This window comes from Canis lupus, chromosome 24 (assembly GCF_048164855.1).
Source record: "Canis lupus baileyi chromosome 24, mCanLup2.hap1, whole genome shotgun sequence".
In the NCBI taxonomy this organism is placed as follows: domain Eukaryota; kingdom Metazoa; phylum Chordata; class Mammalia; order Carnivora; family Canidae; genus Canis; species Canis lupus.
This window is the reverse complement of record NC_132861.1, coordinates 49,980,400-49,992,930: the sequence shown is the minus strand read 5'-3', so window position 1 is coordinate 49,992,930 and position 12,531 is coordinate 49,980,400. Positions and strand designations below refer to the sequence as shown.

At 65.1% G+C, this 12,531-nt stretch overlaps 1 protein-coding gene across 2 annotated transcripts in view; it reads right to left on the bottom strand.

Moving 5' to 3' along the window:
- Positions 1–205: 205 nt before the first annotated feature.
- Positions 206–12,531, bottom strand: part of MLPH (melanophilin) — a 48,827-nt gene continuing 36,501 nt past the window's right edge. Inside the window, exons 10-16 of one of the 2 annotated variants that reach the window (XM_072796803.1) lie at positions 10,338–10,523; positions 9,920–10,105; positions 8,493–8,585; positions 7,882–7,953; positions 6,100–6,154; positions 4,222–4,325; positions 206–3,404 (exon numbers count right to left, since the gene is read on the bottom strand). In XM_072796803.1, the coding sequence (XP_072652904.1) occupies positions 3,378–3,404; positions 4,222–4,325; positions 6,100–6,154; positions 7,882–7,953; positions 8,493–8,585; positions 9,920–10,105; positions 10,338–10,523 (723 nt within the window). In that variant the 3' untranslated portion in view covers positions 206–3,377. The remainder of the gene's footprint in view (positions 3,405–4,221; positions 4,326–6,099; positions 6,155–7,881; positions 7,954–8,492; positions 8,586–9,919; positions 10,106–10,337; positions 10,524–12,531) is intronic. The other variant, XM_072796804.1, reaches the window with a different exon arrangement.

Here is a 12,531-nt window from a genome sequence, read left to right as displayed (position 1 = left end):
AAGCATGTGACTGCGCCCGGGGCTCCCTGAGAGGCTGGGGAGGCGGCCGCTGGCCTGCGAGTGTCGCCTCGAGCTCCCTTTCGGGGTCTGGATGGTGGTGGTAATTGGGGGGGAGTCCGCTCTGTCAGCGGATCATAATAGGTTTCCCAACTTAGCTACAGGGGGTTGAATGGTGGCTCCCCAAACTCTCATTCCAGAGCCTGGAACCTGGGAAGGTGATTTTATTTGCAAAAAGGGTCTTTGTACACGTCCGGAGGGTGAAGATGTCTGATGAGATTACCCCGGATAACTGAGGTGGGTCCCAAATCCAGGGATGAGCATCCTTGTAAGAGAAGGGCAGAGGGAGATGTGACGCAGACACAGTGGGTCCTGTGAGGACGGGGCCACAACGTGGGATGACACAGCCACAGGCTCAGGATGCGGGATGTTGCAGCCACAGGCTCAGGACGGCGGGGGCCCCCGAGGCTCGGGCAGGCAGAGAAGGGAGTCCCTCCGAGAGCAGCTGCAGGGAGCAGGGCCTGCCCACACGCCGATCCCAGACTTCCGGCCTCCACCCTGAGACGGTCCGTTGCTGGCGGGTGAGAATTTGTTAGGAGCAGCCCCGGGGCCCCTCGAGGTCTGGGCTGGCTGCCACCCCCTGTTCCAGGATGCAATGCATCCCGGTTGCCAAGACGGTGCGCGCTGGCGTGGGTGCCGCACCTCTCCCAGCACAAGCCGGGGATGGAGTGCAGGGGTGGAGGGCTGTGGAGTGGGCAGGGTGGCTGGGTAGGGGACCGTGGGGGGGCCGGACTGGAGGAAGCTGGTGTGCTCCTCTCGCCCTGCCAGCCGCTGCCTGGGGACGGCCCCTTGCAGAAGCCGGGACAAGGGCCCAGGCCGGGAGTCGGCAACCTTGTCCCATACGGGGTCAGATGGTAACGACCCAACTCTGTTGTTGTAGCACAAAAGCATCACAGACAAGGAAGCACAGAGATGTGGCCCGATCCATGGACTCAGGCCTGGGCCATGGGGCAGGTGTCCTCGGGAGGACGCAGGGGCAACGGGGACTTTGGAGAAAGGAGGTGGGGCTGGCCTGCCTTGGGAGCAGCCCCCTCAAAACTGTCAGGCCTGGTGGCCCCCAGGCTCGGGGGACGGGTCTTCTCAAGCTTCCCAGGGGCTTGTTTGGAAGGCAAGGGGTCTGGGCAGTGGGGCTCACGGTGACCCTCCTGCCCCCCACAACGGCAGCCCAAGCAGCCAGTGCTCCCTGAGGACGCTGTCACAAGTCACGACGAAGGTGTCCATGGAGCAATGGCCCACGGTTCCCGAGAGCACAGACGGCACTGATGCACCGTGACACAGGCATAGACCCAGCTCCTGGGTTTATCAAGACACGGGCAGATGTGTCGCACGAGCAACGAGACCCAGACATCGTGGAAAAGAACCGAGTGGAAGTGTTTGGCCTAAAGATACACTCCAAATAGCCACGTTCTCCTGACAGGAGGTGGGGGCGAAGGCGAGCGAGCCGTGGCCGGAGCCCCTGGAAGGCTGGAGGGGACACTAGAGGGCACAGCAAGCAACTGGGGCGTGAGACCAAGTTCAGCTGGAAGGTGACTCTGAGCCCCAGAGGCGGTGGTGGTGGCTGCTCTCTGGGGTGGAATCGGCCACACGTCCAGGGGCCCGAGGCCTTGGGGCGAGATGGGGATGGAGAAGGAGCTCCAGAGTGGGGGGCTGGGCCGGCGGGACCAGGGCAGGGGCGGGGAAGGACCCCCCCCCCCCAGCCTCCCGCACTGTCGGGTCTCGGTGCGGGGCCGCTGAGGGAGTGAAGGCACGTGTCCGAAGGTGCCGATGACAGCTCATATGCCCCTCGAGGCCACCCTGACAGGGGACACCCGGCTGCTGGGAGTTTGAGCTTCTCGGAGCTCAGATCAGCCAGGGAGGAGCCTGGCTAGTGAGGTTCTGGGACACGAGCAGGTAAACTGGGGACCCACTGTCAACCCTCGGGGACACACCCAGGGCCAGCGGACTCACTGCTCGGACTCCTGTGAACTCACACCGACTTTAAGGTACTCTGTGAACAGGGAGGGGCGCGCCAACAAAGAAACGGATCCCCTTTCGTCTGTAGGACGCCTTCCATCACTCGGCTTTGGGTCAGGAGCCAGGTGGCCGCCCGGAGCAGGGGTGTCAGACCTGTCTCTTCTACACACCCCGGCAGCCCCGGCAGCCGGATCCACCCAGAAGCTGGTTCCCGAAGCCCGTGGGCCAGCCCGGTGGCGGCTGCACCTGGGGCTCGGTGGAGGTGCAAGGCTCGGGGTCCTGGGTGGGCGCGGGGAGGGGGGGTGCATGGAGCTGTGCCCGCAGTCAGCTCTCGCTCCAGGGGGGATGCTGCCTTGCACCCAGGGCTCCGTGTCCTCGTCCACAAAATAGGCTTAAATTCAAGCCAAGATTGCACACAGGAGTCCCCGTGGGGCGGGTCACAATGTGCAGCCGGGGGGAGGGGCGTGTGCAATTACAATTACCATGTTCCGAGGCAGCCCCCCCCAGGGTCCCCGTGGGCTCCCCTTAGAACCGGATGAGCCACCCAGTCACCCAGAGGCAACCCTGACTCCCAGGCTGCCCCAGGTGGAGGAGGACTCGGCCCCTCCAGAGCTGACGGCAGGTGGCTAGCGGGCATCCCTAGTTGGTCCTGGCCTCTCGGTCCCACAGGCTGGCCCCTGCACGAGTGACAGCGCCAGGCTGGAACCCACCCTGCTGCCCGCCTCCCCAGCAGGTCCTCCGCCCCCCGACATGGATCCGAGGCTCCCCTGCTGCCTTGTGCGTGCTGTGTCCTGGACCGCAGCGGGGTTGCCCCCGGTCTGTGAATCCCAGGTGGCCTCTCAGAACGGGGGGCAGAAGGGGGCGGGGAGGTCGGCTGGTCAGGGGTTCCGTCGCCCGCCTCGATGCGCAGTTGCCCGGTCCGACAGCGCACGCGCACTCACGGGGACACGCACGCCTGCCCCGCTCCCACCCAGGCTGGAGCACATGGCAGGTGCTGCGCGGGGTCAGCCCCGCTCTGGCCAGGCCAGCTCGGAAACGGACAAAAGATCAGGCTGGAGCATTCTTCTCCGTGGCCTTCAATACGTGCGTGGAACGCCGTCGTACAGGAAAGCCACGTCAGCCTCGGCGTTTCTCAGGGATCGGGCAGGCCGGCAGGGGCGGTGGCCGAGGGCGTCAGGGAGCAGGGGTGGGGGGTAGCGGCGGGTCTGGAGCGCTGTCACCTCGCAGGAGGCTCGCTTTCGGACGGGGCTCCGTCTTGTCCCGTGTCCCCCGGACTGTGCGCAGCACGACGTGCAGGGCGGGTGGAGGAGCACGAGCTGAGGTGCAGGGAGACGGGAGGCGGGCCCGGGTGGCTCCGTCGGGCCCCTTCAGGGCTGCTGGGTCATCACAGGCTTCTGCGGGACACACACACGCACACACACACACACACACACACAGTTGTGTGCACTGGCCACTCCCTCATCAGAGGGTGCACGGACGAGAGTGAGAATTTCAGGCTCTGAAGCGCGGGGAGGGATATTCTAATCGGAAAGCCCGTCAGTTCTCAAGTCCCCGCTGGCAACTTCCTCCGGGACAGTCATCAGCCCTGGGCGGGGACGGCGGAGCTCCGGCCACGGTCGTGCCGCCGCCGACAGTTAAGGTGGGGCCTGCGGGCACCTCTATCCTCGCGTCTCCCCCCATGTGCATCCCCTTGTCGGGGCGCCTGTTCCCTCCCTGGGTGTCCGTGGGCTGTCCCCTCCCCAGGTGACCTCCCCATCCACGGGCTGTCCCCTCCCCAGTGTCCTCCTCGTCTGTGGGTTGTCCCTCCCTGGGTGTCCTCCCTGCCCATGGACTGTCCCCTCCCGGGGTGTCCTCTGCCCCAAGCCAAGACCCACCCCAGGATGAGCAGTGGCCCCTGCCACTGGTACATTCTGGTACCTTTAAGAAATGTTTTCAATTTTCCTTTAAATCTTTGGCCGATTTTACCCGTTAGTGCTCCCCCGGTCTGTGCTCTGGGGTCTTTTTTTTAATAAATTTATTTTTTATTGGTGTTCAATTTGCCAACATACAAAATAACACCCCAGTGCTCATCCCGTCAAGTGCCCCCCTCAGTGCCCGTCACCCAGTCACCCCCACCCCCCATGTGCTCTGGGGTCCTAACGTCACCGTCACCACGTAAACCCGCCAGGCCACCGAGGTGCCCGCGCCTCAGGAAGCAAGAGGAAAGCTTACTGCGAAGCTGTGGGCGGCCACCCCCTTCCTGCTGTTGGGGTTCCTCTGCGTCAGGGATCCGCGGTACGCTGACGCCGACGGCCGAGCAGAGTCGGCGGCTCTACCTTCGGGGGCAGGGAAGCGGTTAGGGATGTGCACACCCCGTGGGCTCCACTGTTCTCCGCGGCCTGGGAGCGAGCCTCACGGTCCCGTCGGAAAGGCTCCCTCCGGCAAAACAGCAAGCGCCGTTGCCTTTCCTTTACTCTGTGACGTGCCGTGGGCCGCGGGGCCTCACAGCTCCCAACCCTCGCTCTCACATCCTAGCCAACCACTTGTGGCCACAGCGAGTGGATCCCGGGGGAGGGCGGCCAGCGGCCTTGTCTGCCTGCCTGAGGCCTGGCACCTGCTCCCTGGGGGGTGCTGGGCCCGTCTCCCCCTCCCAGTCCCGGGCTCCGTGACATCGCGGCGGTGGCTGCAAATCCACCAGGTGCAGGTGTTCACGCCACGGAAGCCACCAAGTAGGGCTGTGTGACGCATCTTGCCAGGGGAGCTGAGGAGCTCCGTTCCGGGCAGGGCACGCGGGGCCGGGATCTGCCACCTGTTCCTGCTCCGGGACCCAACCCTACTGAGGGGACTGCCGATCCAGCGATCCCGGGGTGGGGAGGGAGGACACCCCTGGCCCTCCCCACCTGTCCCTGGGGGTGGTGGGCCTGGGGACGCGGGATGAGAAGCCACTCCACGGAGGCGGGTCATGGTGGCAGGAGAGGCAGGTGCAGGCCACCAGCCTCCGTGGGAAAGCCCGCCAGCTCTGGGGGGGCCTGGGGCGGTGAGGTATCCAGGCCCGGGACCGGGTGAGCGGCCTCTGAGGGCAAGGGGCTCACCCCTGTCCTCCTGCTGTGAGCGGGAGCTTTCACTTGGGTTTCAGCCACGAGGCCTCCCGGAAGCTCCCCAAGTGCCAGTGCGTGCGCTCCAGAAACCTCCTGGCCACCCCGTGGCAGCTGGCCCCACTGGCAAAGTCCATACCCTGGCTGGTGGCCCTGGGTCGCGGGTTCCCCTCAATGGGCCTCAGGACCAGCTCTGTCTCTGGGCTGACCTCTCGGGGTACAGGGAGCTCAGGGGTGCAGAGAGGGAGCTGGTAGGGAGGGGAGCTGGGTGCACACCGGGGTGTGCAAAGACGTGCCCTGAGGAGGTGGAGGAAAACATTCTGGAAGTGGTGGGGAACCTCTGAGGGGGGACACTGCACCCGGCCGTCGGGGAAGGGATCGAGAAGAGCTCTGGGCAGGAGGCCCGGCCCAGGCAAAGGTACGGAAGTGCGTGTTTGCACAGAGCTCTGAGTCCCCAGGGGCCTGCAAGGTGTGTGCCGTCCACCCAGGGCCCTGCGTGGGGCAGGAAGTGAGCGTCTGGAGGGCTGTGCTAAGAAATCCCACTCATTCTGCAGGCAGGCGGGGGCCAACGATTGTTCGGGAGCAGAGGAGGGACACAGAGCTGTGCCGGGGCCCTGGCTGTCACGATGGGTGGTGAGGACAGAGCTCCGACGCAGGGACGACGGGACACGCCACCGGGGCTTAGAGGGCTGACGGAGCAGCGGGGGGACCGGGCCCTGACCTAGGAAGGGGGCTGCTTCCCTCTGGTGACCCGCTGCCGGGCTGCGAGGGGATCCACGCACGAGCACATGGCTCCCCGCCGGCCCGGCTGTGCACCGTGCACGAGGCAGCCAGGCCTTCCAGCCTTTCTGCCCGGAACAAGGTCCGTGTCCTTGTCACACGGAGACACAGAGGGACACTAGGTCACGTTCTGTGCTTCGCATGAGAAGGTGGGGAGCTGCGTACCGCATTAGACCAGCTTACGGCGCAGGGTGTGGAAAACCCTGCGGGGACGAGGGGAGCCGCTCCCTCTTACCTTGGCTTTTCGGAGAATTACTGAACTTCCTTCTGAGGAGATAGGGCGCAGTCACCTAGAAGAAAGAAGTCTCTGGGCTTCACGACATTGCTGCAATTCTGGGGCCCCTGGGTTGAGCCAGTGGTTGAGCATCTGCCTTCAGCTCAGGGCATGACCCCGGGGTCCCGGGATGGAGTCCCCCATCGGGCTCCCTGCAGGGAGCCTGCTCCTCTCTCTGCCTGTGTCTCTGCCTCTCTCTGTGTCTCTCATGAATAAATAAATAAAATCTTTAAAAAAAAATTGCTGTAATTCTTAGCCACACTGGGAGCTAACCCGGGACTTCCCGGGGTTCTTCCGGACTCTAGTGAACCAGGTCAGCTGTCTGTCCTTTGGCAGTATGTGAATATTGGTCAATGTTAAAATATGTGGTATCAGTGAAAGAAGCGCCCAGTGCCAGAGCATAAAGGAGGTGCTTCCGTTTGTCCCCCGTGGGTGGGAGGCACGGACAGCACGCTCTCAGCCCCGCAGACCTGGGGGTGTCACCACCCGCGGGGTGACGTGGACGACCTGCGTGTCCTCTCTGAACTCATCTGGAAAATGGGCCAGTAGCCCCTTCTCGGGGATACTGGACGACCGCCCGCTCCTCGCACGTCCCCGGCTCTCGTGGCTGAGGCCCCTTCGCTCTCACTGTCCCGTGGACTGCCTCCCTGTGACGACGCGGATCGTCTGCTCCCTGTTTTGCCTCTTCGGGCAGGAGCAGGTGGCCTGGAATTCCCCTGGAAAGTGCCCAGCGTCTCCCTGGGGTCCTGCCGGGCATGTTTTGTGGGCTGCACCCGGGGACCTGATGCAGAGGCCTCCAGGGCTGGGGCTCCCCGAGCAGGTCAGAAGCACCACGGCCCCGGGAGCAGGGCGGGAGGTCGGGGCCTGGGCACTGGGGCCAGGGTGCCGGGGCCGACATCCCTCCATCACGCGTGGCCTGCGTGATCTCCATCAAGTAAGTCCAGCTCCCCGAGCCCCGGTTTGCTCATGGGGGCCACAGGGTTAATCCCAACGCTCACTCGCCAGGTTTGTCAGCCCCAAATGGAAGGAGGGGAAAAACACTGTTTACACTGTAGAGAGCTGCCCAGCGTCACTGCACGATGAACAGGAGTGACCAGGGTGCGCTGTGGCTCCGAAGGGGCACAAGGCAGCAGGCAGGACGGGGAAGAGATGCTGCTCTTCCTGGGGCATGGGGGTGGTACCCCTGACGCCTCGGAGACCAGGCTCCCTCCCGGGCCGGCACCTCCTCTGCACGCAGGGATGGGGCCGCCGTCTCAGACCCACCCCCGTCCCGGTGCCCCTGCAGGCACGCTGGCTCCTCATGCCCACGCGGCCACAGCTGACACCTGCACCTCCCGGGGGCCGACCCCAGGCCGCTGGAGCCCGCCTGCCTGTGCAGGGCCACGGGGGAGAGCCCGGAGTGAGGTGGTCTGTGACTGACGGGCGAGGAGGGGTCGTGCGGCCTCCCACCCCCATGCTGAACCACTCCCGCTGCCTTACCCAGAGCCAAAGACACCGTGCGTGGGGTTTGCCAAGGCTGAGGCCGAGGCCTCTGCCCACCGTCCTGCCTCCCCAGCTGGGTTTTCCTGGATTTCCCCAACACGATGATGCCAGCCCCGTCTCAGCGCACGCCTCTGGGGACGCCCTGGGGTCCCCTGCGGGGCTGGCCGAGCTTACACAGGGCACATTTCAGCCCCACCGCTCCCGGGACTCGTCACGCTTCTGGAAGAGCTGCGCCAGCCTTCCTCTTGGAATGACACGTACCTCGTCCGAAGGCTCTGCATTCGGATCCTTAGGCCTCTGGTCGTAACTCCCAGCAAGTCGGGGAAGAAATATCTGGAGGACAAGGAGGAAGCCTGTACCTGCTTGCTGCTTGTCCAACCCCGTCACAGGTGGGCCCGCGGGACAGAAGGACGGCCGTCCTCCCAGAACACTGGCCCCGCCGTGTATCCCCTGCGGCCGGACCTCCGGGGGCTCTCCTGGGACCACCCTCTGTTTGCCTGCCAGGCTACCCCACCGGCATGACCTGCCTGGGGACCCCAGCCCGAATCTGGGGAGACAGGTACTGGCCCCAGACCCGCCCCCGACCTGCTCTTCCTGTCGCGCCCAGCTCTGACGGCACGTGCAGGACGCCACCCTTCAGGCTGCTTCTTTTGGACTTGAGGCCGTGTGCATGCGTCCCAAGTTCTCACAGGAAAGGCCAAGCTCGCCTTAAAAAGCATTTCTTCAGCCAGAACTCCGGCGGGGCACAGCTCCCGGGCCGGCCATGGGTTGGCGGGGCAGGCGGCGGCCTCTTGGTTCCAGGCCCACCGGGTGGGCCTGCGCTCTGGCCGGTCTCCGGGCACAAAGCCCCCGCGCTGGGCGCCCGCACTCACCGGGAGGTTGGACTTCCTCCGGGGCTTCCCCGAGGGCTTCACCGTGAGCCCCGCAGCCTGCAAGGCCGCAATCTTGGACTTGATGTTGGACACCTGGCAGAAAGAGGGACAGACAGGCGGACCTCATTCAGATGTGCCGACCCAGCCGCCGATTCGCCTGCATTGTTACGGTTCCCTTAAGACGGGGGTCCCAGCGGATGCGCTTCCGGGGAGCCCGTTGTCACACGTGGCTGCCGGGGAGGGGGCTGCTGCAGGTCGCCCCAGGTGGGAGGGACCCGGGGGGCCCTGCACACTTTCTGGCCCATTAGGAATTCTGGTTCCCACCAGGGATGGAAGGAGGGGCAGCGACTGGGGTCGGCATCGCTGTAGCTCTAAGGGACAGGGCTACACTTGACGGGCAAAGACTTGGTCGGCGTCTGCCTCTGGCATTACTTTTTTATTTTATTATTTTATTTTATTTTATTTTATTTATTTTATATTTTATTATTTTATTTTATTTTATTTTATTATTATTTTTTCTGGCATCATTTTAAATGGGCCCCCACCCCCGACTCCCATGGCAGCCAGAGGAAACTTCTAGAAACAGAAACAAGGCCCCCTGTTCTGCTCCCTCCAATGGCTCCCCACCCTCCTCTCGGACCTGCCTCCCACCCTCTCCCCCCTCACACCCTCTGCCCCTGGCTCAGGGTTTCACTGCTTGTTCCCGAACATGCCAAGTTCAAGACCACCCCAGGACCTTTGCACATGTGTGTTGCCTTCTTCCTGTCCTATCCCTTCCTGGGCAGCCCACCTGGGGGCTCCACTGAGCCACCCTCACTTCCTGTCTGCACAGCTCTCTTTAAGAACCGAGCTCCTTGGCTGTCAGGCTGGCTTGTCCCCCCCTGATGAGTGTGCTCGGTGCACAGCTCAGGTGACGTGCTCCTCACTCCTTGTGGGCACTTGCTTAGGAGCAGAAGCGAGAATGGGCCGTGGGTGCTGGCTCCCCTTGCAGCCTGAGGGGCAGACCCTCTCTTCTCCACGGGTCCCCAGGGGGGAGCAGTCCCCAGTCACCTAGGCTGTCCCCGAGGGGCCCTGGCTCCGTCCTTGACCTCTGTAGACTACGGACACAACGCTCACCGGAACTCAGGTCCTGGGCCCACGCTTGGGCTCCCAGGGTGACCCTCGGGTCAGAGTCTGGTCCTGAGCCCCCCCACCCCCGGGGGCTGTCCTGAAACCTGAGCCTGCTTCTGGAGAAGCCCCCGCGTCCTGAGACTGGGCAGGGCACGCGTCAGCATCATGCCCGCGGGGCTGAACACCCTGCCCGCCTGCCTCTCACCGAGGCTGCAGGCGGGCGGGCATTTCCAAGCTCCTGTTCCGGAGCTGCGGGTGGACTGTCCACGGCCGCCACTCCTCCTCCCGGGAGCCCCTGCCCCTGGGGCTGGTGCTACCTCGCTCTCCACCTGCTGGACCTCACAGGCCGTCAGGGCCACTCTGTCCTCCAGCTGCAGCAGCTCCTCGTCTGTGGTCCTGCCGGGCTGCACGAGGTCCTGAGGGCCCCAGGGGGTCGTGTCCCGTCCGTGCGTTTGGCCCGCAGCCGCGCACACCTGGGACAGGGAAGCATGGAACGTGACCACCTGCAGGAGACACGGCAAGGCCTCCCCAAGACGGGCCCATCCCAGAGACACCCCTTCCTGTGGGCCCGGGGGGCTGGGCACTCGCTGCCGCTCTTGTGGGGGCCCAGGGCCCACCGGGGGTGGGCTGCCTGCCTGGGGGGGGGCACGGGTGGGGGCAGCGGCTTCGTCACAACCTCTGGACGCCTGGCCCCACCTCTGCCCAGGTCCCGCTGAGCCCACCGGGGCGCCTCACCTCCGGGGCTGCCCCGGGGAGGTCCTGCGAGGAGGGGCTCCTGGCCAGGTCTGACCCTTCCTCCTCGCTCCCCGCCTCCTCGGACGAGGCGTCCTGGTCACTGACGCGGCAGGTCAGCTCCTCCAGCTTCCTCCTGAGGGTCTCCTCTTCTCTGTCGGCGTCGGTGGGCTCGCGGCCGGCGAGACACTGCAGCGGGCAAGGAGATCCGCGTTCAGCGGGTCATCCGTGGGCACCGGGCCGCAGGGGGGCTCTGGGAGGGGTCCGCGGCCACTGCCCAGAGGAGCTGGCCCGAAGAGCTCGTGCTGGGCCAGTCCCGGGCTCAGGAGCCAGGCTCTGCAGGGGTGGCGGCGGGGGCACACCTGCCGATCCTGACGCCACCCAGGCCAAGGCCCACCCACGGTGAGCGAGACACTGAGCGCTCCTTCGTGGACACTTCCACCACCAACAGTTCTTCCCTCTGACCCCAGATGGGGTCCCCGAGCCGAGGGAGTGCCCCCCGCCGTCAGCAGCCCAGCTCTGCACAAGCACCAGATTCCCAAGCAGTGGCAGGAAAGCCGAGGCCACCACGGGTCACGTGACCTGGGGCGGGCGGCCCTGAAGCCCATTTTGATGCCCGAGAGTTCTGGAACACCAAGTGAAAGCTGGGAGTGGGACCAGAAGAGAGGGCGGGGGCGGGAGGTGACAGCGACGCCGAAGCTGACGGGCGTCGGACGCGTCATTACCCCCGGGCAGCCGCTGTCACCGGCGCTCCTGACGGGCACAGGAAGGCGCGGATCGATCGTGCCAGGCTGCTCGAACTACGAGTCGTTAGCTGGCCGCGGCCTTGGGTCACCGTGGGCCTGGAGGCACCAGGTAACAGCCTCCCAGTGACTGGAAGTACCACTTCCTCTTCCCCTGAGTCACCGGAGTCCACGGCGCCCAGATCGGGACCCAGAAAAATCGATGCCTCCGTTCTGCTTCCAAGCACAGCAGAGGCGTCTTTCCTGCCATTACGTCCTCTGTGGCTCGCTTGTTTTCAAAGGGAAATGGCACTTGGGGAGCGGGGAGATGTTCCTGCTTTGTTCGGCAGGTAATTAGCTCGATCCTCACGCACCCAGGGCTCCGAGGGGGCGAATCTGCCCCAAGAAGAACGGAGAGCCGGGAAACGTCAACACGAGGGGCTCGGCTGCGGGTCATCGGCCCCCCCCCGGCTGCGGGTCATTGAGCCCCCTCTCTGGCTGACGGTGATCAAGCCTCCCCCTGACCCTGGCTGAGGGTCATCGAGTCCCCCCCCCCCAGCTGTGGGTCATCGAGCCCCCCCTCTGGCTGCGGGTCATCGAGGCCCCCCCCTCTGGCTGTGGGTCATTGGGTCCCCCTCTGGCTGTGGGTCGAGCCACCCCCTGGTTGCAGGTCATCGGGTCCCCCCCCCCGGTTATGGGTCATTGTCCCCTCCCCCGGATGTGGGTCATTGAGCCTCCCCCACCTCTGGCTGTGGGTCATCGAGCCCCCTTCTGGCTGTGGGTCGAGCAGCCCCCCTGGTTGCAGGTCATCGGGTTCCCCCCCGGTTATGGGTCATTGTCCCCCCCCGGATGTGGGTCATTGAGCCTCCCCCACCTCTGGCTGCGGGTCATCGAGCCCCCCTCTGGGTGCAGGTCATCCATCCAGCCCCCTCTCTGGCTGCGGGTCATCAAGCCCCGTCCCCCTCCTGCCGGTCATCAGCCCCTCGCCCAGCTGTGGGTCATCAAGCCCCCCTCTGTCTGAGGGTCATCGAGCCCCCCTCTGGCTACCCGGGGAGTCCAGAGGCAGCGATGGATACCGGGCGGGGGGAGGCTCACCAACCGCCTCTGCACGTGCAGGACACGTGGCTGTCACTGCAGACCCCAGCCAGCGCCCGGCACTGTCCCTGTCAAATGTCCTCTCGAGCATGGAAAGGAAAGAAAAGCATCCCAGGACAAGGAGCTGGAGAGCTCTCATCTGGGGTTGGAGGAGAGGCAGGAGCCAGGGGCAGCAGGGAGCCACAGAGAAGGGAGAGGGCGGTGGGCAGCAGCCCGGGCATGAGCTGCGGGTCCAGTGCTGCCCTGAGCCAGGCCCTGGCAGCTCTGGGCGCTCCGAGGAGGAGGCAGGAGGGCCCCAGGGCGGCGCGGACACGGTAAATACACCACCACCATGGTTTTCCATCTGGTATCAAGGCACTGCCCCTCCCACCCCAAGCAGA